Here is a 24,594-nt window from a genome sequence, read left to right as displayed (position 1 = left end):
AGTTAACTTTGTAACTTTGTGAATTCACACATCCCTTAATCCCTCCCTCGGAGGGGAGGAGTCAACCTTTGGGAGATAACATATATAAGAAGCGGACAGAGGCTCAGTGGGGAGTTCAGCTGAAAAGACTTGAAAGGGGAGCCTCAAGTCAGTTCAGGAGAAGCCTCTCTCAGAGGTGCAACCAGATTCACTTCATCTCACACCATTGTGGTGGCTGGGCGCCTGTACTTTCCCCACTGAGACCAAGGCTAGTCTAAAAGACTCACCAGAAAGCTGCCCAGCCCCAGGCAAGGAGACCCGAGATTCATTCCAACTTTTACCTTGGTGATGGCTGGAGGCTGAAGAAAGCAGAGGCAAAGGACAACTGCAAGAGCTCTTGGAACCAAGCAGAAAGATAGGCCTCTAAGAAAAACTAACCTGACTATTTTGGAAGGAGAAAATAAACGTTTGCATTTTATCAGCTGGGTGCATTTGGGGTGATGATTACTTGAAACTGAAACTAAGGCTGCCTTCAGAAAACCTCCCCATGAAACCTGCTCCCAGAGAGAACCATTATATTATAAAGAAGAGAACACCACAACCTTCATCTGCATGATTAAATATATTTTGATGTTCAAAACCCTTCATAAACAACCTATAACATCTACCTTTTTACACCTAAATTTTTTTCCTCCTTAGGCCCTGAGATTCAGTGACACTGGTCTCTTTGTTGTTCTCTGAATAAGATGCATGTCCTCCTGACACTTATCATTTTTGCTCTCTGTTCTCCATGCCTTTCTGACCTCCCTGGTTTTTGCCAACTCTTAGCTAAAATCCCACCTTCTACAGAAGGCCATTCTTTATCCCTCTTACTTATAGGATATCTTCCCTGTATTGATTATTTCCCATTCTTTCTGCATATATTTTGTTTGTACATGGTTGTTTGCATGTCATCCTTCCATTAAACTGTGACCTCCTTCTTTAATGTTTGTTTGTTTTAATCCCTAGTACTTTATAAAAGTTTGTTGAATGACTGACTGCCAGGTACTAAGCTAGGTACTGAAGATATAGATACAAAAAACAAAAACAAAAACAATCCCTACTCCTCCCAAGGAAACTGGTATTTTATCAGTTGAAACAATATATGTATAAAAATACATGCAAAATAAATAAATGACAGATAGTAAGAGGAACCCAGAAGAGTTTTATATAAAAGTTAGTGCTTCAGATGCTTCTTGAAGGAAGAGAAGGATGAGGAAGAGGTCAGGAGAAAGCACATTCCAAACACAAGGGATGGTCAGTGCCTTTACACTTTCAGTGTAAAGGCATACAGATCAGCAATGTGGCTCTGTGGGTAAAGAATAGAGAGAAAATTTGGCAAAAAAAAGACTGAACAGCAGTCAGATTTACAATAAAAAAAGAACGAGTCACAGAAACCCAGAAATGGAATCTAGGAGGAAAAGATGGTAAATGGTGTCAAAAACTTCAAAGAGGTCAAGGAAGACAAAGACAGAAAATATCACTGAATTTGATTTTTAAGTTATTATTTATAAATTTGGAGAGTGTGTTTGTAGAAGTTTGAAATTCAGAATAAAAAGGGTTAAGAAGAAGAAAGAAGTTTTAATTATCCAAGGTAAAAAGAATAACCATCAATAATCCATGCAAAAAGCTAATTTAAAATATTTTCAAAATTTTAAATTTGTTACAATATCTAAACATGTTCTAATTTGCATCTTTCCCCTATAACATTTTTGACCAATTCAGAGATTCATTAAGGTAATTTAGTTGTCTTAAATCTTATGCAACTTAAAGTTCATGATGCAATTACTTATAAACACAAGATCAGAGCTAGAAGGGCATTAGAAATCATCCAGTTCAATCCTCTTGTGTTATATTCCAGAAAATTGAGACCCAAAGTACCCAAGATCACAAAGTTAATTAATAGGACACCTACCTCTAAAACAAATATCTGACTCCCAGACTAGGATTTTTTCTATCATAACCCACAGCCACTATTCAATTTCAAATCAAGATTTATTAATTAAGCACCTATATATTTCCAATAGTTTTCTAAAGATCCTGGGATCAACTAGAGACTCCCCTATTGATCTTTTTAAATCCTACAGAACACCGGCAAGTCTGTCTTTCCATCCTCATTGTATGTTACCCCCTTTCTCACATTGTGATCTACTCAGAGTGAACCTTCTCTCTATCAATTGCAACACTCTATTTCTGTTCTCTGGGCCTTTTCTGCCACCATCTCACATCCCTGGAATACTCTTTCCTCAGGCCTCGGAACAATTTTTCTCTGTGCACATAAATTCAATCCATTCTTCAAAGCCCACTTTTACTATGAAACTTGATGTTTCTCCTAGTCCAGACATTTATATTTTGATTTTTGACTATTTTCTACTATTAAATTGATGTTCATGTATTACTCTGCAATATTAATCATCTTTTTATCTAGACACATATTGTTTCCTGAGACATAGTGGGGTACAGTGGATTACAATGCTGACTTTGGAATCAGGAAAATGTGTTCAAATACCACAGACTGATGACCAGATTTCTCCAATTCTCATTTTTCTTACCTGTAAAGTGAGGATATATCAATACTTGCAGTAGGAACTTCACAAAGTTTTCAGATATTCAAATGAAATAATGTATATGAAATGCTTTGCAAACATTAAAGCCATTTATGATTATATTTATTTAATTTTTCACCAAATGACATTCAGAGAAAATTGATCCTGAGATAAGTCACTATCCTGCTAGTATTCTTTTATATTTTTATATGCCATGAACCACTGCATAGATAGATAAAATAACTGCTTTTTTTTTTATAACTGAAGGAAAGTATGAGAATATAAAATCATCTTTCATAGATATTTGTAAAGAATCCTCAGTAAAAATCCAATAGTAGGATGACTGAAATCACAGAAATTCATTCTGTTCCCAATTAAATCTAGGTCTGCTTTTAACATTTTTTAAAGGAATATAATAATAATGACAATAAAGAACAGGAAATTTCATTTAGATGAATCCCTCTAGCCTCTGAATTTTAAATAGTACTTTTTGTAATGAATCTATTGCTTAAATTACATTCCAATTTTCAGAGCAGTGATTTTTGGCCTGTCTTTCTATGACTATCATATATATGGAAATAGTATAATGGAAAAATCACTGAAGCCAGAGGACTAGAATCAGGATTTTGGCTCTCAATTACCTGTGTGAACTTAGGGAATAAATTTCACTTTTCTGATACTCAATTTCATTTGCACAATGAGGTTGGTATCACTTTATCTCCAAAAGTGCCTTCCAGTTCTAAATCTTATGATCCTAAAGAGTTCAGCAAAAATTAGGTCAGAAATCAGAACTCTTTAGTCAAGAATGCAAAGCCCATGGATACCACGAACAAGTATAATTAGAAGGAGGAAAAAAAAGATATTAACAGAAAGGAGCAAAAAAGAGATGAAAGGAATAAAAAGAAAAAACACTTAACAGGTGTACATAGTTGCGGGGTGGGAAGGGAGAAAAGAGGGCCATAGTGTACCTCAGCAGACAAAAGTACTTGAAATCAGGAAGGCCTGTGTCTGTATTCTCATCTGTAAAATGGGGATAAAACTACCTTTAGGAATTACGGTATGTTACAGGATTGTTGTGAGCTTCAAATAAGATAATATATGCAAAGTACTTTACAAAACCTAAACTTGCTATATAAGTGTCTATTATTATTATTATTATCATTTATTCTAGAGTACTACAACAGCAGTCCCCGAAGTTCATTATCCTTGAAGGATAGTTTCATGTAGCTTTTTTTTTTCTAATAGAAAAATACAGTTGGCCTAAACTCTGACCTGGTGTCCCAAGAACTGTCATAAACTGTGGGTGATTTATACATACTGGAGTTTGATTTCTGACTACTGTTTGAACAGCAACATAATACTCTTACTATGAAAAAAAGGTGGAATTTACCAACATTATTTTGTAAAATAGAATCTTTCACTAAAGTGTCATTTATTAAAATGTGATTTGTAATACAAATTTTCATACCATACAAGTGAATTTTTCAAATGTGAAAGTATATTGTTTCTACTATATATATTTAAGATGTATCTACATATAAACTGGAATGTAGTTAACCAAACATCAACATGAACTCACCAGGACCCAGGACCTTGTCATTATTACTGTCCCCAACTTTTAAACAAGAAGTTGGTATCATATATATAACTTCATTCTCCAAGGTCATATATTATCATCTTTCTGCTCCTCCATTAATTTTCTTTTCAGAAATGCTGACAGTCTGTGTCAATGTCTTTTTCTTTTTTTCATATTCCATTTATTGTCTAAACAGAGACTATTATAATTACATGCAGAATCTTCTTCTAAGCTTTTTCTCCAGATTTTGTGATTTGTGTTTTTACTCTAATGAACCAACTGAATTGATTCCTCTGATTATCAATATTATACAAGACATTAAATGGGTGGATATACATGTTCAACAAAGATATTCACCATTATCATAAGAGAATATATTGTATGAAATATTGTATGAAGATGAGAGGGACTATTTTTGATGTTGGGTTTTCCAGATACTCCAGTTTATAGACAACATTGTACCGACTACTGCAAGTTCCAAAATATTACAGTTACACAGGAAAAAAAATAGATTAGAAATGCCTATTATCTAGAAAATTAGTTGGATTAATTCAAGAAGTTGCCCCCCCCATAATTATATATATTTTTGACAGACATATTAGATGAACAATAATGATTAAGGCCCCAAATTTAACAGGAATAAGAGAATGAATGAGTCTATATGTGAGAAATTCCCAAACTGCTCCCTGACATAAAAATTATTATTATTAAAACCAAAATTCTTTCTATGTACTATATGGCTTGAATCATGAAATACCACAATCAGTGAATAATACTTGTACACTTGTACAAGTAACTTGAGAAGCAGAGGTGGGACACATAGCTGTGAGTACATTACAGTATATTGCCAATAATGTTTTGTGCTCAAGAATTGTTGTTATAACCACATATTAAAATCAGGTCTTCAGTTTTGTGATCAATTTTCAAAGCTTGTGTAATTGTGTGTTTTTCTTATATTAAATTAAAAGGACTGAAGCAAAATGGTCTCTAATCTACTATTTGGGAAGTTATAATAAACAGTGATTTCAAAATTTAAAAAAATAAATTTTGCTTTATTAAATATCAATATATTATTTTTGAACCAAAGAATAGATATTATTTAGAGACAAATGAGGTAAATGTCTATATATTTAATTTCAGTAAATTCATGAACCTTTTAAGTGCTTATGCCTACTTCAAATACATATGGCAAATAATACCAGAATTTGAGGTAGATGAAAAAAGATCTGGCTTTTTTCCATTCTTTGAGGGTATTAATTTATGCCTTTCCAAACTCACTGACAAAAACTGATATATGTCAATAGTTCTTAAGATAGGTCTATGTTATACTACAAAAAAAGTGATTAAAAAGTTAATAAATATGTACAAAGATTAGAGGAAGCAGAGAAAACCTGGTTTAAGTCTGCATCTGACCCACAGGATACTTGTCCCAGAGCAAATCACTTACCCCTTGGGACCTCAGGCAACACACAGAAGTATAAGTTGCAGAGCAGGTGCTGCTTATATTGGTAGAAAGCTTCTGCACTGGAAAACTGTAAACATAAAATCATGATTCTGGGTCTCTTTCCAAAGATACACACACACACACACACACACACACACACACACACACACACACAATATACATGTACATGTTTGTAGTGTATATATGTATATGTATATATAAATAAAATTTATTTCTTTGATTATCCAAAGTGCCATACTGATATACTGTTTGTTGTGACAATAATTTCTATAAATTCTGTTACCTCGATACCTGTTCTCTGCACAGTATGTGTATATATACACATATATATGTATAATTTTTTTCCATTGTTGTAAAGTAACTTATACTGAAATTCTGTCAGAAATATTTAAAAAAAAAACTACCATTCTCAAGAAATCCAAGTTAAATATAGTTTCCTTTGGATAAGCATCTGCTTGTATGTTTTTAGGGAAATAAAAGAATGTAGTTGAATAATATCTACTAAACAAATGTTATGAGAAGGTTATATGCAGGTATAAGCTTATTTTTCACTCTTACCTTCTGCCGCTCCCTCCAAAAAGCCTTCTTCGATTCTGTCACCCCAAATCTGTAATGACTTATCTACTATCAAACCTAATCCAGCACTTTACATATCTTACCACACTTGTCATGCATTATTTTACAGTAATGTTATTTGCATATGAATATTTATCATGGTATGTATATAGTCTATGAAAGTAGGGCAAATTTTTATTTAATTCTTTATCTGCCCTTTTACACAAGTAGCCCTGTTTTCTGTAGCTACCTAAATGTATAAGTGTTTACTGAATTGAACTGAATAATTTTAATTTTCAGTATGAATTAGAAAGCTGTAATTATGCTACAAACAATACATAGAGTTAATTTTTTTTTCCTTTTTGTTATGAGAATGACTGATAAATTATAGGAATTGGAGAAATGATATGTTGTGCTATAAACTATTCAAAATAGAGAATTTGTTTTAACCAGATCAAAAAACACTGTTATTACAATTATGAGATTATCAACATAACTGCATCATTTAGAATCCTTCAATATAATGGTATTTGCTTCAGTGGAATTTACCTATAAAATTATTATATTTTTAACAATTTTTTTTGTTCAATGAAGACAAAGAGTTGCCTCTATTGTTAAATGATGCTTGTATCCATAAAAATATAATTCAATAAATATTAAGTACTTAGGCAATATATTATATTTAAGGCAATGGAAATACAAAGAAAAAATAAACTAGGTCCCTCGTTGTGTTTTAGAGGAAGCTAGGGATACAAACAAGGCAAGGAAAGACTGCATTCTAGACATAAGGTGAAATACTTGCGTAAATGCAAAGAAGAAAATGTTGTTATCGCAGGTATATAGAACAGGTAGTAAACTAATTTACCTGTAACAATTAGAAATGTAACAAAAGCTACCAAGAAGCACAGAAAGGTTTTAAATGGATAGTTCAAATTCTGGTTCAATTATTTTCAATGGGGGCAGCTAGGTGGGGCAGTGGATAGAGCACCAGCCCTAAAGTCAGGAGGATTTGAGTTCAAATCTGACTTCAGACACTTAATACTTCCTAGCTGTATGACCCTGAGCAAGTCATTTAACCCCAATTGCTTCAGCAAAAAAATAAAATAACACTGAAAACAATTATTTTCAATAATATATATCATTATACCGAGCCTCAAGAAAATGAGATATGTGAAAATAAAAAATAATCAAAGATATATGGAAGATATAATTAATGTTTCATATTTTTTAAAAGGAGTTATTTTTAATATATTCCTTTAATTGGCTCCACAATGGTGTTTAATTATATCTTAATTTGCTAAAATCAATGTATATTTCAGGAGTATATTGGGATCCTGCTTTTGAATTCATATTCATGTTATATATAAAGCTATCTGATAACTGACTATAAACATGGAAGGACTGGTAGACTACAAAGGAAGAAGAGGTAAACTCAGATCACTTATTAATGACACGTAACCCAAAGTTTTGGAGACAATTTTTACAATATTAGAAAGATATATGCATATATGCTAGCTGGGGCAAACATTGGTAGCCATTAAGAGTTTTATTTGAAAGAAATAGGTCTTAGAGTTATACTGCAGATGACTCTTTCATATAACAATTCTAAGGCAAAGAATATAATACAAATATCAACAAATAATTTGACTTGGAATTACAAAGTAGGATTTATATATGGCAGCTACATGGTACAGTGGATAGAGTGCTGGGCCTAAAGTCAGGAATACTCATATTTTTGAGTTCAAATCTGGTCTCAAACTCTTACTGGCTGTGTGACTTTGGACAAATCATTTATTCCTGTTTGCCTCGGTTTCCTTATCTGTAAAATGAGCTAGAAAGAAAATGACAAATCACTTCAGTATCTTTGACAAGAAAGCCCCCAAATGATCATGAAAAGTCAGACATAACTGAAAACAACTTGAACAATGATAATATTATAGAGCAATGATCATTGAATCAGAATCTGGAGAGATGTTCTCATTGAATTTGTCACTAACTAGCTGTGGTACCTTTTCACCTAAGCTCATTAGGGTTAGGTTTTGTCAACTTTAAAATGATAGGATTGGTTCACACATGAAGACAACATTTACCCAGTCCCAACAATGGTCTTAAAATGATATGCACTTATGATGTGTATAATATACATTGTTCAACTATATATTCTTGAAATAATAAGGGTGTATGTATATGTGTGCGTGTGTGTGTGTGTGTACACATAGAAAAATATAAAGTGATTAAAGATTAAAACATTACTAAGGCTTCTGGGAGCATCTTGTATAGATTTCAAGACATTAAAAGGTAAGATAAGTTATAAAAATTCTTTAGTATCTTTTTATTTTTACTTTTCTGAGATGAATGTATCAACATATAATTAAGTCTCAAATTATTTTAGGCAGAAGTAGATATCTAAGATAGATGAGCTACAATGGCATTATTATTTGCAATGGCTTTGTTGATACAGGATCATTTCTATAACAACTCTCTTTCAAACAATCTTTATTAGACTCCAGATACATTGATGTACTTTGCTAGAGAAGAAGAGTAAAAACTAATCTATAATATTCAAGGCAAAGTGTTCTTAACCCATAGTGCACAGCACACACACACACACACACACACACACACACACACACACACATATATGCATATTTCAGGGAAACTATGAACATGGATAGGGAAAAAATTACTTTTTTAATTTTTACTACCCTTTATTTGGATTTTAAAATATTATTCTGAGAAAGGTACATAGGCTTCATTATACTGCCAAAGAAATTCATGATGCACACATACAAAAAGGTTAAGAAACCCTGCTCTTGGACAAATTGTTCTCTCTTTCAACCTCAGATTCCTCATCTGTAAAATGACAAGGATGATCACCAAGTTTCTTTCAAGCTCTAAAATGTTATGATTCCATGAAACACATCTGAATCTAAGGCTCTTCATAACAGTTATAAAAAAAATTCTCTGTATTTGTCAAAGGACATTAAAAATTAATAAATGGCTTTAGGTTTATGTTTGAAGGAAATATAAAATTGTTGAAGCTACATTAGTAATGTGATAAGGGAAACAGAGCTTGAAAAAAATAGAGGGTAACACTAGAGACTGTTATCAGCATTTATTCAGTTCACATTATGTACTAAAAATTAATAATACCACTTGGAATCATAGACTGTATCAAATGAATACAGGATATACTGAAGATGGAATTTATAAAAAGTGATCACAGAGGATTGGGATGATAGGGAAGCTTTGTTCTGGTGGTATTTCAGCTGGGCTTTAAAGTAAGGGCAAGGAATGGCAGAAAGAACAGCAGGAGAAACAAATGCACATGCAGTGTCACAGTGTGAACAAAGATGGAGCTATGCAGCTGAAGTAGATGGTACATAAGAGAAAGGAGTAGGAAATTAAGGTAAAAATATAGATAGAGGCCAAATTACAAAGTAATATTTGACTCTAGTCCAAGAAAGTAAGCTCCTTGAGGGAAGTGACTTTTATTTTTTTTTAATATTACCAGTGCCTGACATATAGTAGCTATTCAAAAACTTCTTAAATTAACTTAAGGTTTAGATTTTAAACTATAGATGAGAAGAAATCATTCAAGCTCCCTAAACCAGTGATTTTTTTATGTGCAAGTGAAATTTTAGAAAAATTTACATATCACTGGGGTAAAGACACAATGAATGTGGGGGAAAGACTGGATGCTAGAAGATTATTTAGGAGTCAGCTGTAATAACAGAGATGAGATGTAAATGAAAACTCAGGTAGATGCAGTGAAAGTAGAAAGAAAGGGGTCAACAGAAGACTTCCGCGATGGGCTTTCATGACTGACAAAATAGGAAAAAAGGAGAACAAAGAATAAATTGTTAAAAGAAAATTTCAAATTGGGAATAAGAAAAAACTTTCATAAAACTTTTCTAAAGTGAGAAGAAAAGAATAAATTTAAAACAAGACTAGATAACATCTACTAAGTGAAGGTCATCTGTATGTAATTCAATTAACAGTTTAGACATTTCAATAATTAAAAACATTAGACCTAGAAAAACTAAGGTCACAAAAGGATCCTGAAAAATAAAGTAATGTTTTATATTTTGATATCATAATTTCTACAATAAGAAAAGGCAAGAATCTGAATAACTTTAATAAACTGAAAGGCTTCAAAAAGAACTAGTACTTGGGGCAGCTAGGTGATACCAAGTGGGTAGAGCATCAGCTCTGAAGTCAGGAGGCCCCGAGTTCAAATCTGATTCAGACACGTAACACTTCCTGGCTGTGTGATCCTGGGCAAGTGACTTAACCCCAATTGTCTCAGGGAAAAAAAAAGAACAAATACTTGCTGCTAATTCTAACACTATATTTAATTCTTTTAAGACCATATTTAATTCTGACCTAAGCAGCAAATTAGGAAAAGTAGTGATATGTAAAAAAAAAAAAAAAAAAAAAAAAAAAAAGATTAGTTAGCCAATCTATAATGTGAATAAAACACTCAAAATGAAAAATGATGGCTTTTGTATACATAGTCCAAAATGTCAAACCAATTTCTCCAGCAAAAATGGAAATGATCAACACCCACTTCTAAACAGTTCTGAGAACTGTTCATGCTCTGGACAATTCCGAACAACAACAAACAATTTTTTTAAAGTTCTCAACTTTATCTTTGCTGATTTAAAGTTTGGATACATACATTTTGCAATGATCCCCTCTAGTTTTAAATTTAAAAACAGCTTCCTTTCAACATATCTGATTACCAGTAACTAATACTTGTAAACATTACCTTGGGCAATGTTTCTGGCAATGACAGAAAAGCCTCTTCAATCTACATGACTTACATGTACATTCACAGTTCTTCAAATTGACCTTCAGTTGGAGGATTTTCAGGCAACTACAGTAAAGTAAGTGCTTGTTAAATACTACTTGGAAGTGTTCTACCCATCATTGATTTTGAACTTTTCTGATATTAGATATCTGACATATCTGAAGGCAAATTAGAAAACTGAGTTTTATAGACCATCAGAATAATTCTATCAGTAACATAAAAGGCAGAAATCCAGAGTTGAAGCTTCTTGCAAAGTAAAATGTTTGCAGCATTTCTGTTTCTTTGAATTGGATGGCAAAAATAATGGATACTCTGGCAATGTCGCCACCCTTTTAAAGGGCAAGATGGAAAAGATGGCATGTTGTCTCCCTCTTTAGAGTCAAATGGATTCCAACCTGTAGTCTTAATATCAATGAATGCAAACAGTATAGTTGTGGAACATATTTATAGAGGGCCTTATATTTAGAACAAAAGGCAGAATGAAAATTTACGTGAGAAACATTTTAGAGAAATTCAGAATATATGTTGTAACCTTGGCTTTTTAAAACTGGTCATAAGTACACTCATGTCTCCAGATTATAAACAGAAAGATTATTTAGAAATAGTTTTACAAATAAGAGGAAGATTAAAAGCAGAAATTATCATACTTTGTACCTCTTATGAAATTATGATAAAAAGAATTACTTCAATACAATATGATCTTAATACCTATAGAAATGGGGAAATTGATTAAATCACCTCACCAAGAGAAAAAATAACTCTGAATACCATCACAATTCCAGGGCACTAATGATAGTAAGGATTATGGAAAAAATATAGAATATTCTGAAATTGATAATTAAGAATTTGTTGAAATTCAAAGTAAAAAAATATTAATTGTAATATTACCTTTTGTATGTCAATATAATACTTCTGATTTATCAAAACACTTTGTATTTTGAGTGCTTTTCCTAGTAATTTATATGAATTTTCATGAAATTAATCACATTCTCTTAGATCAGAGGTGGGGAACATCTGGCAGGCTGGCCATATAAGGCCACAAAATCATTTGCTAAGGCAACTGCAGGCAATGGTGGCAAGCTAGGTACAACAACCTCCCACTGTTTGAGTTCTATATAAGTTGATAATTTTTATAGCCCATAAATGATGTTATAAATATCCAAATGGGACCTTGGCAGAAAAAAGGTTCCCTCCATCCCTGTCTCATAAGATCTTCTGAGTAATCCAAGAGACTCAATTGTCATATCAAGATGTGTTGGCCAAATTCTAATATATAGCCTAGGAATTTGAGAGGATATGAAGTGATATGAACCAAAGATTTTAGTGTCATTTACACAGTGTTCAAGACCAGTAGTGTCAAATTCAAATAGAAACAGATCCTTGTATACTGCTATTGGCTCAGAAAAGCACAAATTAACAGTATCTATTGCTATTGAGAAGTCATTTATATATGCACATGTATCATACTGTACACATGTTTATGTGTTTTCCTGATTCTACTTATTTCATTCTGTATCAGTTTATATGTTTCTCATGTGCCTATGTATTTTTTATATTTTATCATTTTCTAGGGTTTAGTAATATTCCATTACACTCATATGCCAAAGTTACTTTATGTAACTTTCTATGTAATAAATTTTATTTTATGACCACTGAATTAGATAATTTATCTCCACTTCAAGCAATCACATCTGAAAATGAGGGCTAATTCTAACATTAAGTAAAAAGAATATAATAGAAGATTAATATAGAAATCTGAGTATACATTTCTTACAAATGTCTAATTCTACATATTGTCAAAAATAAGTAATCAATGACATTATAATTAATGCTTTTTTACTTTGTTTTAAATAAATTCATAGATCTTAATTATTAATTATATAACATTCTATATTGTTTTCCTTAATCTTTAGATATCAGCAGTGTCCCAGAATTTTCTTATATTTAGATTTGCAAATTTCCCTGCTACTCCAGGCTCCAAAGCATCAACTTCTCTTGCAGACAACCATGATGTATAAGAGCATTATTAAGTATATTTGGACTCCTGTGAAGCCTAACTATACTCAGTTTTAAAAGGGGATCTGGGCAAGATAGGATATGATAAGGTATACACTATTAATACACAAAAATCAAACTTCTAGCAAGGTGCAGATTCACCCTTCTGCTTATGAGGGTCATTAAATGGCTCTCTCTTGAGTTACAAATAAGATGAAACATATGGTCAGTTATACATATAGGGATTTGACAATAGATGAATGAAAGCATTTCCCATTTAACTTTTATTCATACCATAAAATAAAGTCATATGTACTTGACAAATGGTTAAAGAATATGAACAATTGTCAGATGAAGAAATTAAAATCATTTATGGTCATATAAAAAAAATACTCCAAATCACTAGAGATTAGAGAAATGAAAATTAATATAATTCTGAGGTACCACTTCATACCACTCGGATTGGGTTGACAAAAAAAAAAAGATAATGAAAAATGTGGAGGGGATGTGGGAAACCTGGGACACTAATGCATTACTGGTGGAGTTGTAAAATAATCCAACCATATTGGAGAACAATTTGGAATTATGACCAAAGGGCTATAAAACTTGAGTACAGCAGTGCAGTAGTAATACAACAGTATAACTACTGTGTCTCTATCCCAAAAAGATCATCAAAGAGGGAAAAGAATCTCCATGTCCAAAAATGTTTGTAGCTTGGCAAAATGTTTGCTGTGGCAAGGAATTAGAAATTGAGTGGATGCCTTTCAATTGGGGAATGGCTGAATAAGTTATGGTATATGAATATAATGGAATATTATTGTTCTATAAAAAATGATGAGCAGACTAATTTCAGAAAAGCCTGGAAGGACTTCAAGAAACTGATGCTGAGTGAAATGAAGAGAATCAGGAAAATATTGTACATAGTAACAGCAAGATTATATAATGATCACCTAAGATAGAGTTAGCTCTTCTCAGCAATGTGGTAATTCAAGATAACTCCAATAGACTTGGGATAGAAAATGCCATCCTCATTCAGAATGAGAACTATGAAAACTGAATGTAGATCAAAGCATAATATTTTCACTTTTTTTTGTCTGTTTACTTGCTTGCTTTTTCTTCCTCATGGTTTCCTCCCTTTTGGTCTGATTATGTCTTGCATACATAACGTGACAAATATACTCTAGATCAGATTGTCTGCTCTCTTGGGGAGGGGCAGGTAAGAGAGAGAGAGGGAAAAAAATTTGGAACATGAAATCTTACAAAAATGAATGCTGAAAACAATGTATATTTGGAAAAATAAAATACTATTGGGAAAAAAATAAAGTGGTATGAACTGGGTAATAATATGTTCTAATTGAAATGCCATCCCTTTGTTTAATCTGAAGGATTAATGAAAATTGCCTCTAAAATGAAGTGGTTAAAATATATGGTATTATAAAATATTTTTAAGATGCGTAGAGGTGAGTGGTATCAATAAATATCTTGATTTGCTTTTTAAAAAAGATGACAAAATATGAGTACAAGGTGGCAGAATAAGTCTTATTCATTTCAGGGTTGACCAACAGAATTTTGAAAAGAAAAATAAGTTATGTTGAGAACATGCAATAGTAAACAAATATGGTGTCATTTTTGATAGCATGGTAACATATTTTGCTGAACAAAATCATAGCTTAAAAACATGTACCTGTTTTTTTCCATAATTCAATTTACTAAAATCTTGAAAAGAACATAATATTCTATTCTGAAAAAGATAATAGTAAAGCTCTTTAGATTGGAAGCTAACTATACAAGGGCTATGATTTAATTTAAGCTCTATAAAATATTCCAAAATATTATAAGGATACACATAAGCATCTATGTATACAAACTTATTACTGAAATGTTACTTTTCTCTAATGGCATATAGAATAAATATGACCTGAAATTGAATCCCACCTATATACCTAAAGCATTATTTAAATGTCACTTAGTAGATATCTCTTTAGATATGTAGATTACAATAAAACTGTAATTAAGAGCATAACTCTGGTTGAAACATGTTTATTCAATTTTTATTTAATATAAATATATTTTTTCACATATCACTTAAAACTTCATTTAAAAAAAATATCCTAACAACGAAGCTCTAGAAAGACAAATAGTGTGTATAAATAGGCCAAAGTTTATTACCAATAATGTCATAAAACTACCAATATAGACACATGATCAAAAAAAGGAAGAGGTCTAGTATTTATCAAGTTCATAGGATAACAGACTGAGAGCCTGACATATATGAGTATTCGCTATATCTATAGCTATAAAAAGAACTGGAAGTTTCTAATAAAGTAGGTTGGTTTTCAATGAAGTCACTTAACCTCAGTTTGCCTCTGTTTCTTCAATTATAAAATGGGGATGACAATAGGACTTATCTCACTGGATTACTGTGAGGATCAATATTTATAAAGAGTTCTACTTAAAAACTGAAGATAATATTCAGAGATGTATTTATGAGGTAAATATTTATAAATCCCTCAGGATAGTGTCTTGCAAAAAGTATTATATAAATGCTCATTCCATTCCCTTACCCTCCCCTCTAAAAATATGGTGTGGAATGAGAAAGGGAACAATTAGTTGAGTATTCTATTTCCCTGGGTTCCTGTTAGCCCAAACTTTAATGTAATAAGAATAATACTTATCTTCTGAATTTATAACACTCAGAACTCCCTGTTTACTCATACTCCATCTTATTTACATGTTATTTTGTTTTTCTTTTTATATGGTATTTTAAAACTCAGATCTATCTGAAGAAAAATCATGATAATATGGATGTTATTTCAAATGAATAACTTCATAAATAACAAAAAAAGAAATAAAAGTTTCTAAGAAGATTCTGGTATAAAATAAAAGTTGTATTGTGACAAGCCAGTGTATAGAGTTTCAATCTGATATTTATCAAAATAATTCTGCATAGTTTATAATCAAGATAAGATTCAAATGAGATATGGGTGAAGCTTACCCAAATAAACACAAATGACCAGAGCTTAGCACATAATGGTACTTTGTGAACCTTACAGAACTATATAAATGTTAACTATTATAAGTGAGTAATATTTACTATAACTACAAAATTCCCCCTATCCCTTTGTTGACCAATGCTCAAATATGCTTTATTTTACATTAGGAGGTCTTTTAACCTTTTTTTTTTTGTGCCATAGACCCCTTTGTTAGCTTGGTGAAATCTACATTATTAGAATGATTTAAAATGCATAAAATGAGATATAGGATTACAAAGGAAACCAAAGGTTAGTGAAAATAAAGATGTAATTTTTCACCATGAAAGTTCACAGCTCCCTTGAAATTGAACCACAGGTTAGGAAGCTCTGTTTCATATTAAAATGATAGTCAAAAATTTTTCCTCTACCTTCCATAGGAACTGTGATAATAACTTATAAAAATCCTCATTTAGCCTGTGCAACCACTGATTGAATAGAATCAGGTGTCATTCTGTTCAATGAATCAGTGCTACATATGTTTAGCTTTATTCAGAAATGTCTTTCTAAAAGCAAATTTATTTTTGGTGTGGGAATTTATCATATTTTACATAGATTATTACACCACATGCCTTCATTTTTCAAATATTTGAGTTTTTAAATGATAAAAACTGGGTAAAATCTTATGGAACCATTAATATTATTAAGATATCTTCATGAATCTGAACTCAGAACTTTCTTTTCCAAACTAGGCATTTTATTAAAAAGAAAATTATATCATCTGAAGCTGTCAAAAGGATGTCTTACAAATGAGAGAAGGGATAAAAAGTAAAAGAAGCAGCCACTGTCTTCAGCTAAATTTTGAATACAAAAAAATGGGCCAGGGAAACAGTTTATGACCTAATGCACCAGTCCCGTTATAAACACATATATACAGTATATCTCCATCAACTGAAACTTAATCACCTTTTTACAATTTAGAGAGGGAAGGCAGCTTTTAGTATAGTTAAGCCATGTATCATCAATAGCATGAAGCTAACCTATCAGTTGTAATAGCTCCTATAAAATACCAGAGTGAGATTGCAATAAGCCTAGAAAATGGGCTACAAATCCCAGCTATGCTCAAGCAAGCAGTGAACCAAAAATAAAAATAGGTAGAACTGCACCAAGAACTACAGAGCATTCATCTCGATTCATGATCAGTAAGGCAAAGTTCATAGGTCAAGGTTTTAAAGTGTCTTATTCATATCTGAAAAGCAATCATTATACAAAAATTTTATATATATATATAAAATTCAGAAGTAATTATCTGAATTTCCAGTCTATAACACATAATGGTCTACACAAAATAGATTGCAATTATCAAAACCACATTATCTATAAATACCTGTATTAATTTTAAAATATTAGTGTTCACCTTAGATAAGCAAAAGCAAAAATATCCAGTTGCAGGAGCAGCTTTACATTGGTGATTCAACTGTACTCAGTCTCCACAAGCAAAAAAGGTGACTGATTGTTAATCAGTCTGAAACATTGTAAATGCTAAAATTTTTTTCCTTGTAATAAAGGGTAAGGTAAAGGCTATTTCAATTTAAATTTCATTTCAATTAATAGTTCAATTGATCTTAACTTCTAAATTATGACAATGCAAGTATAAAATAACATAAAAATATATATTAAAGAAATGATTACTAAAAATTGTTGGCACTTAATAATGTTAATCACCTTGATGCAATTACAGCTATAATTATGCAAGCTGCTATATGCTGAACAAAATGATGATATACTAACTCACAAATGATAACTCTTTTTTAACTTGGTGAAAATTAGTTTACATAATGCTTTTAAATATTCTAAGTCAACATTTTCTGGAAATCTGTAATATTTGAAGAGTAGTTTTCATTCCAAAAATCTCTTTGGGAAAGGGCAGTACTGGTTTTACAAAGTTGTTTAAAAAATAGTGTTTAAAAAATCAGTTTTAAGATAAAAAGTAAAACTGATAGCTCTAGATAATGTTCAACATTCTCTAGGCTGATGGTTTCTAAACTATACTCTATGATCTAAAAAAGAACTGGGACTACTTCAATAATATAACAATACTATACTTTATAATATTTTTTCAAAAAACAGAGATAAAAAAGCCAATAATTCAAATAGAATGCACATTTTATGTAAAATGTGAAATTTATTTTAAAAAAGAGAATTCCTATTTACTCCTCTTTTGAAAATACAATGAGAACTCAGAAATTATGATCAATCTTGGTTAAACTTCTTCACCCAATATGTAACCATGAATGCCAATGCACTACTTAGTCACAATTCACTTGGAATAATTCTGATAGATACTGCTTATTCTTTTACTAGTCGAGTTCAAATGTAGCCTCAGATACTTAACACTTATAATCCTGGGCAATCCCCTTAATCCCAATTGCCTCAATCCAAAACAAAATTATGATAATTTTTGTTAAACATATATTGGATTACTTGCCATTAGGGGAGAGGGTAAGGGAAAATAAAATGTGGAACACAAAATTTTGTAAGATTGAATGCTGAAAACTATGCATGTGTTTTGAAAATAAAAAACTTTATAAAAAAAAGTATTGAAAAAAATGTGGAATAAAAAGAATATAAATTTATTTATGATAGCTTCTACCTCTTCTTATGCTCAAGCTAAATTACTAATAAAGCTCCTCAATCTGATTCATTTCTTACTGAAAGGAAAGAATACCAGTCCTTGAGCAAAAACATTCTCATCTTTCCACCAGACAGGCTCTGACTTCAATAGTCTATCTCCAGGGAAGAGGACAGGAGACAGGTTCCCTCGAATGTCATTCCCCAGATGTTCAAAACGATATCTAATTAATTAGCATTAGAAGATTTGGTTTATAGGGGAATCTCACTGGTCCAGTTTGTAGCCTACAAGAAAATGGATTATTTTTAGCTATAACATTAGGATATCAGGGTTGAGGATGTGGCTTTTTATCCCACATAAAGAGAAGAACATTTCCAAATATTGACCACTACTATAAAAAAAAAAAAAAAAATTCCTACCATTGCAGTAGAAGTTCCTCCAGATTTTTTGATGTTCTTTGAGGGCATTCCATGTAGATGATTGAGTCTAGCCTGGAAACCTAGAAACAAAAGAACTCAATTTAGTAAATACTGAGTGGTTGGAGGGAATATGCATACATTTATGCATACAAAGTAATTTAATGCACATATGTAAAATAAAAAGAAAGTAAAACATATATGAGGAAAACATTTATTTAGTAAGCATTAGAAGAAAATGAAAGAGGAGTATTTATAATACAGTCAATTCTTGATTACTCTTTGGCTTATGATAATAGTGTCTATTAATCTTATGTTCCTCACATTTTTTTTTCCCAAAGCCTTAATTTTGACTGCCATCATGGGGATATAGCAAGTAAAAGGAAAGCAAGTGAAATTTGGTCTTTTATTTTAACCAATAATTAGTAGCAACATTATAAGACATCAGGAAATAGAATAGTTAGAACCAGTTGGACTAAAATAACATACTTAAGTGTACATTTCACCTCTGAGTATAGACTCCCAAGCACTTTGCCTACCTCTCAGGGTCTGAGTGTTACTGACCTCTTCTGCCTGAAGGTGACATAAGAGGAAAAGAACCACTTAAGATACTTTGAAAGACCGGATCTGGTAATTCTTTTCCTAATTCTGTAGACTCTTCAGACTGCCACCAGGGAATGACTCCTGCGATGCCACAAGCCCCGCCTGACTCTTTTTCATAGAACCAGTCACTCTGCTCATCATCACCTGTACAAAGATAATAGATCAAAAGCCCCCCAACCCCCAAAGATTCAAGTTTAACATCAAGACAATGCACACTTATTAAAACAACAACAACAACAAAAAAAAAGGTGAAAATATGTTTTTCTTTTACACAGCAGCTCCATTCCAGGAATGGTGTTTAATGGCATGACAAACATTGCCATCAATAAGAACACATAAAATGTAATGTTTTAGAACCAATTTAGAAATGTGAAAAACAATAATAAACTGGTTAATCCTTTGGCAATAACTGCAGGGAAATCCATTTAAGTTACTACCCTTTCCATATTAAGAAGAAACAAGCCTTAATCTCCTGCAGGGAATTAAAAGGTATAAAACTGTGAAACTCGTTCTTTGCAGCTGATAATGGTATATAATTAGCTTAATTTCATGATTTGTATGGAATGTAAAAGGGGAAACAATCATGAACAGATGTGACTAAATGAAATTAATCTGATTAAGTTCATTAAGAAATAGTTTTGAAAAAGTTGATTTTAAATGAAAAGTGACAGTAGCATGGGGTATATTGAGAAATACTATGCTATACTGCCATAAACACAAACTAGCAAGTATGACATATGAGAATATTTAAAAGTCTAATTTAAGGGGAACAATTAATTTAAAATTAAGGAATATTTCTTTATTGAGAATAACTATTTTTCCTTCTTTTTTAAGACAAGAAATGAAAGGTAATCATGTCTAAACATGTAACTTTGTGGAATAATGATTAAATGAAAAATATAAAGCATATAGCAAAATTAAATTTGGGACTTCATAAGTTAAATCTAAGATTTTCAGAAGTCTTTTTTTTTTTTTTTTTTGGCTAATGTTGGCATCCGTGAAAATTATCTCAATTTCTTTATTTATTCCAAAGTCTACCTTACCAAAGATATACAGAAAATAATCCTAAATTTCAACTGAAAGTAATTTTTTTTCTTTATGAAAGGCCTAAGATTCAGTTTTAAGTGATAAACACAGTTTTTAAGATAATAACTTTCATTATTCTAAATAAAATGGATAAGTTTAATAGGGATATCAAATAATATGGAATCAGCATGGCATAGCAGATAGAAAGTTGGCTTTGAAGCCAGAAGGTCTGAATTAAAGGATATGTGATCCTGAGTAAACCCAATAACCTCTCAGTGTTCTAGGCAACTCGTTAAGTCTAGAAATTGCAAAGGTACTGACCTGCATTGGTACAGAGAATTTCCTATTCCAATTAAATTATAATACTAGCATACATTTCTCTCTTATCAGATAATAAGAATCACTGAAATGATTCAAATGAACCATTAAACTCTTTTTAATTAAAAAAAAAAACTATGAGTAAACTCAAAACAATGTGTACTTTGTTATTAACAATGTAATTAAATTTTATACATTAGTTTTAGAAAAGAAGATACTGAACTAAACCACTGGAGTTAGACTGAATTTTAATGAGTAATGTCATCTTCCTATTCAAGAACAGTCAAGTTGATTTTTATGTACAAAAATATCTATAGCAGCTCTTTGGTGGTAAAGAATTAGAAATTAAGGGGATGCCAATCAATTGTGGATTAGCTGAACATATTGTGGTATATGACTGTGAAAGAATATTTTGTGTTATAAGAGAAGTGAGCAGAACCAGAACACTGTATTAGTGACAATGTAGGATAATCAACTATAAATGACTTAGCTATTCTCAGCAATACAATGATATAAGACAATTCCAAAAGACTATGATGAATGATTCTATAAATGTTCCAAAGAAATAACCAAACATCATGGAGGCTGAATGGAGATCAAAGAATACCTTTTTATTTTGGATTTCTTGTTGATTTTGGGGAGATCTATTTTCTTTTGTAATATGGAGAACATGGAAACATGTTATGCATGACTACACACATATACTCTATGACAATTTGCTTGTCTTCTCAAGGAAGAGGGAGGGAAAAAAAAGAAAAATTGGAACAAAATTGGAAAAAATTGAATGTTAAAAAAATTTTACATGTAATTGAGGGAGGGAAAGAATAGCTAAGTCATCTTGAAAAATTGGAGATCTCAATGAGTGTAAAGCTAATATATTATAATCAGTAACTATAGTTTTAAAGCATTTTGTTATTTTGTCACTAAGAATTATTTTATGAGCATACATTTACTGCTTTTATTAGTGACAAGGCTAGAAAAGAAAGGAAAAATAAGTCCTATAACTTTACCAAGAAATCTCCAAATGAAGTGATTAAGAGTTGGAGAGAACAGAAAAAATGGTACATGACAGAAAAAAATGGAAGGCTTGAAGTTTCTTAAACTATACTATCCTTCTCTGAGATTAATAGCTTTTAAAAGATTTGGAAGGCTGGGTTTTTTTAATTAACACAAATAAGAAATTTATAGGGATCTGATTTAGAGGAAGTTATCTTTTGGGAATAATTTAGTTAATCTTTAACTAAAGGTGGAAAGAAACTTGGCAGAGTTCCCTCCCAGCTATTGGAATCTATTTTTCTCATCAAAAAAGTTTAAGTTCAAAATAAAGTTCTCATGAGTTTTACTAGTGGGTTAAAATTATCTTTGAAATTAACCATAAGTCTAATCATTTGAAACAAATAATTTATACTAGAAATAAAACTAATGATCATATTTCATTCATTTTACTACAAAAGTATCACTATAAAGATAGATGGTTTGGAAAAAAGTCAATGTGATATGGTAATACTTCCAGTTTGTTTTAAAGTTGTAATTAAATTGTTTACTTATTTGAAACCACAAAATGATTAAAATGATAATTTTTAAAAACCCACATTTTTTTTTTAGTAACAATAAATGGATTAGAAGCAACTTCAACAAGATAAAATTTTTGTGAGATTCTTAAATACATCCTAATTAATGATTAAGATTCTTCCATATTTTTAAGATGGGTAGTTTTAAAAAATATTGTTGTCACAATGAAAAAAAAATTTAGGAAAACACATTTTTAAGCATTTCTTAAAGAAGGTAGATACAAGAAAAAAAAAAGACAACACTACTTCCATTTCCTCATTCTGAAATTTGAATTCAAGAAAATCATCTAATTACTTACAAAAATGAATAGGAGGAATAAATGTCACAGCTGAATAAAAATGACAAATGAGTTGCAAATCCAGCTATATTAATGCTTAACAATTTTAAAGACAATTGTAATCAGAGAATGAGAAACATTCTCTTGTGAACTTGTTAAAAGAGGAACAAAATTGAAAAGACTGAGGTACACAAAGCTTTCAGAGTACTAGTTTCAAAAAGAAAGATAATCCTTCCTAATATTATAAGCTTTGCATACTTAGCTGTAGAAGATAATCAAGGGATTTAATTGCTTTAGGACATGACCATTCATAGCACCTAAAAGACTAGCTATGAAATGGAATCTCAAGTCTAGTAAGCCATACGTTTACTGTAAAATGGATTATGTAAGTCATCAACTCATAAAATAACTTATAATGGACACAACTTTTTTTTTTTTTTCCAAAGGAGGAAGAGAAAATTAATGACATTTCAGTACCTTGTCTTCCCTCATCATTGGTAAACAAACCAGCATCAGTACTGCTGAGGCTGCTGGAGTCACTGTAATAAGGGGGGGAAAAGAGAGAAATGGATCAAAAGAACAATTGATCTCTCAGTCGTAAAATTTTAAAGAGACAAGGTGGTGCTCAGATGGAACTTAAGCTGACAAAGATCTGAAAGAAAATAAGATGATTTTTTTTAATCAAACTGCAAATATCCTGGTTCCATTAACTACAGAGCATATTATTTTTGGCACATAAAACCACAGGAATCTAATGGGACCCTGACAGTAAGCCAGATGTGACTGCAAGGAGGTGCTGACACAATTGATGCATTTTATTATCTGCTTCCATCAAATGCTCACTGCTCTTTTCTTATGCTGTGCAATTCAGCTTGATCCTGGAACACCACCGCTCAATAAAATGGGAAAAATCTCAATCAAAAGCAATCTAAGCCTTTTTTCAGCACATGAAATACAAGGGCCTGGAGATGGAATTACTTTTCATAACAACATTTGCAAATATTCTGGAAAATATATTACCTTAAGAATTCACTACATTTCTCTTACTTAGACAATGAAAATCCATAAAATCAAATCTAAGGTCACCATGGGGGGAAAAAGATACATATGACCAGTATAATGATGATGGGAGAAAAACAGAGGTTCCAATTACTTCAGTATAAGTTCAAGAGTTACAGTAGAACTGATATGTAGTAGAATACATATAGCAAAACTTAACATATGAATTAAAGTCAATAGGTACTCTTTCTTTACGCACATAAATGATTTTCAATAGTGCTAATGGAAGTTGTGGTCCTTTTTAGAAGATGAGAAATCTATGTGGTTAGTTAAAATACAGCATAGGATGAGATTACAAGCTATTTGTCAATAGTGGTTTTATCTCTGAATGGGAAAAGACTTTCTCTTTAAGAAATATGCTTTCAAACTGTTTTGTCTTTTCTCATTATTATGATTTGGAATTTTAAAATTATACAATCATGAATTTTGCAAATAATAATAAAAATGAACCAAATGAATTTTTAAATACAAAGGCTGTTTTGAAAATACCATGCTTTGTAATGAAGCTTAGAAAAATCTACTATAATTTCTTTAAAAGCTGAAACTAAATTTTAGAATCTACTCAACTTAAAATCAACCAAGAAGCAAATTATACACAGCTACTAAATACTGAATAAAAATGCTGCCATTTAGCTTCTACAATTTGTTTTACTTAAGCCCTTTAAATTTTTTACAACATTTAAAAAGAGAGCATTCATTACTATATATACCTCCCTCCATCTAAAATGACATCTTTAACATTGTTTTGCCCAAA

The 24,594-nt window shown here is 31.3% G+C and overlaps 1 protein-coding gene across 5 annotated transcripts in view; it reads right to left on the bottom strand.

Annotated features, from left to right (window-relative positions):
- Positions 1-24,594, bottom strand: part of GPATCH2 (G-patch domain containing 2) — a 452,239-nt gene that overhangs the window by 245,098 nt on the left and 182,547 nt on the right. For 4 of the 5 annotated variants that reach the window (XR_007953687.1, XM_051998289.1, XM_051998291.1 and 1 more), the window contains 3 exons: positions 23,259-23,320; positions 19,550-19,732; positions 18,989-19,068 (listed from right to left, as the gene is read on the bottom strand). Coding sequence is in view for 4 of the 5 variants with exons in the window: in XM_051998289.1 (XP_051854249.1) it covers positions 18,989-19,068; positions 19,550-19,732; positions 23,259-23,320 (325 nt within the window). In the remaining variant the exon portion in view is untranslated. Of the gene's footprint in view, positions 1-14,992; positions 18,854-18,988; positions 19,069-19,549; positions 19,733-23,258; positions 23,321-24,594 lie in introns of those variants that run through there. The other variant, XM_051998292.1, reaches the window with a different exon arrangement.

Source organism: Antechinus flavipes, chromosome 4 (assembly GCF_016432865.1).
Source record: "Antechinus flavipes isolate AdamAnt ecotype Samford, QLD, Australia chromosome 4, AdamAnt_v2, whole genome shotgun sequence".
Taxonomy (NCBI): Eukaryota; Metazoa; Chordata; class Mammalia; order Dasyuromorphia; family Dasyuridae; genus Antechinus; species Antechinus flavipes.
The sequence above is the reverse complement of the archived record's forward strand: the minus strand, read 5'-3'. Positions and strand labels throughout refer to the sequence as shown.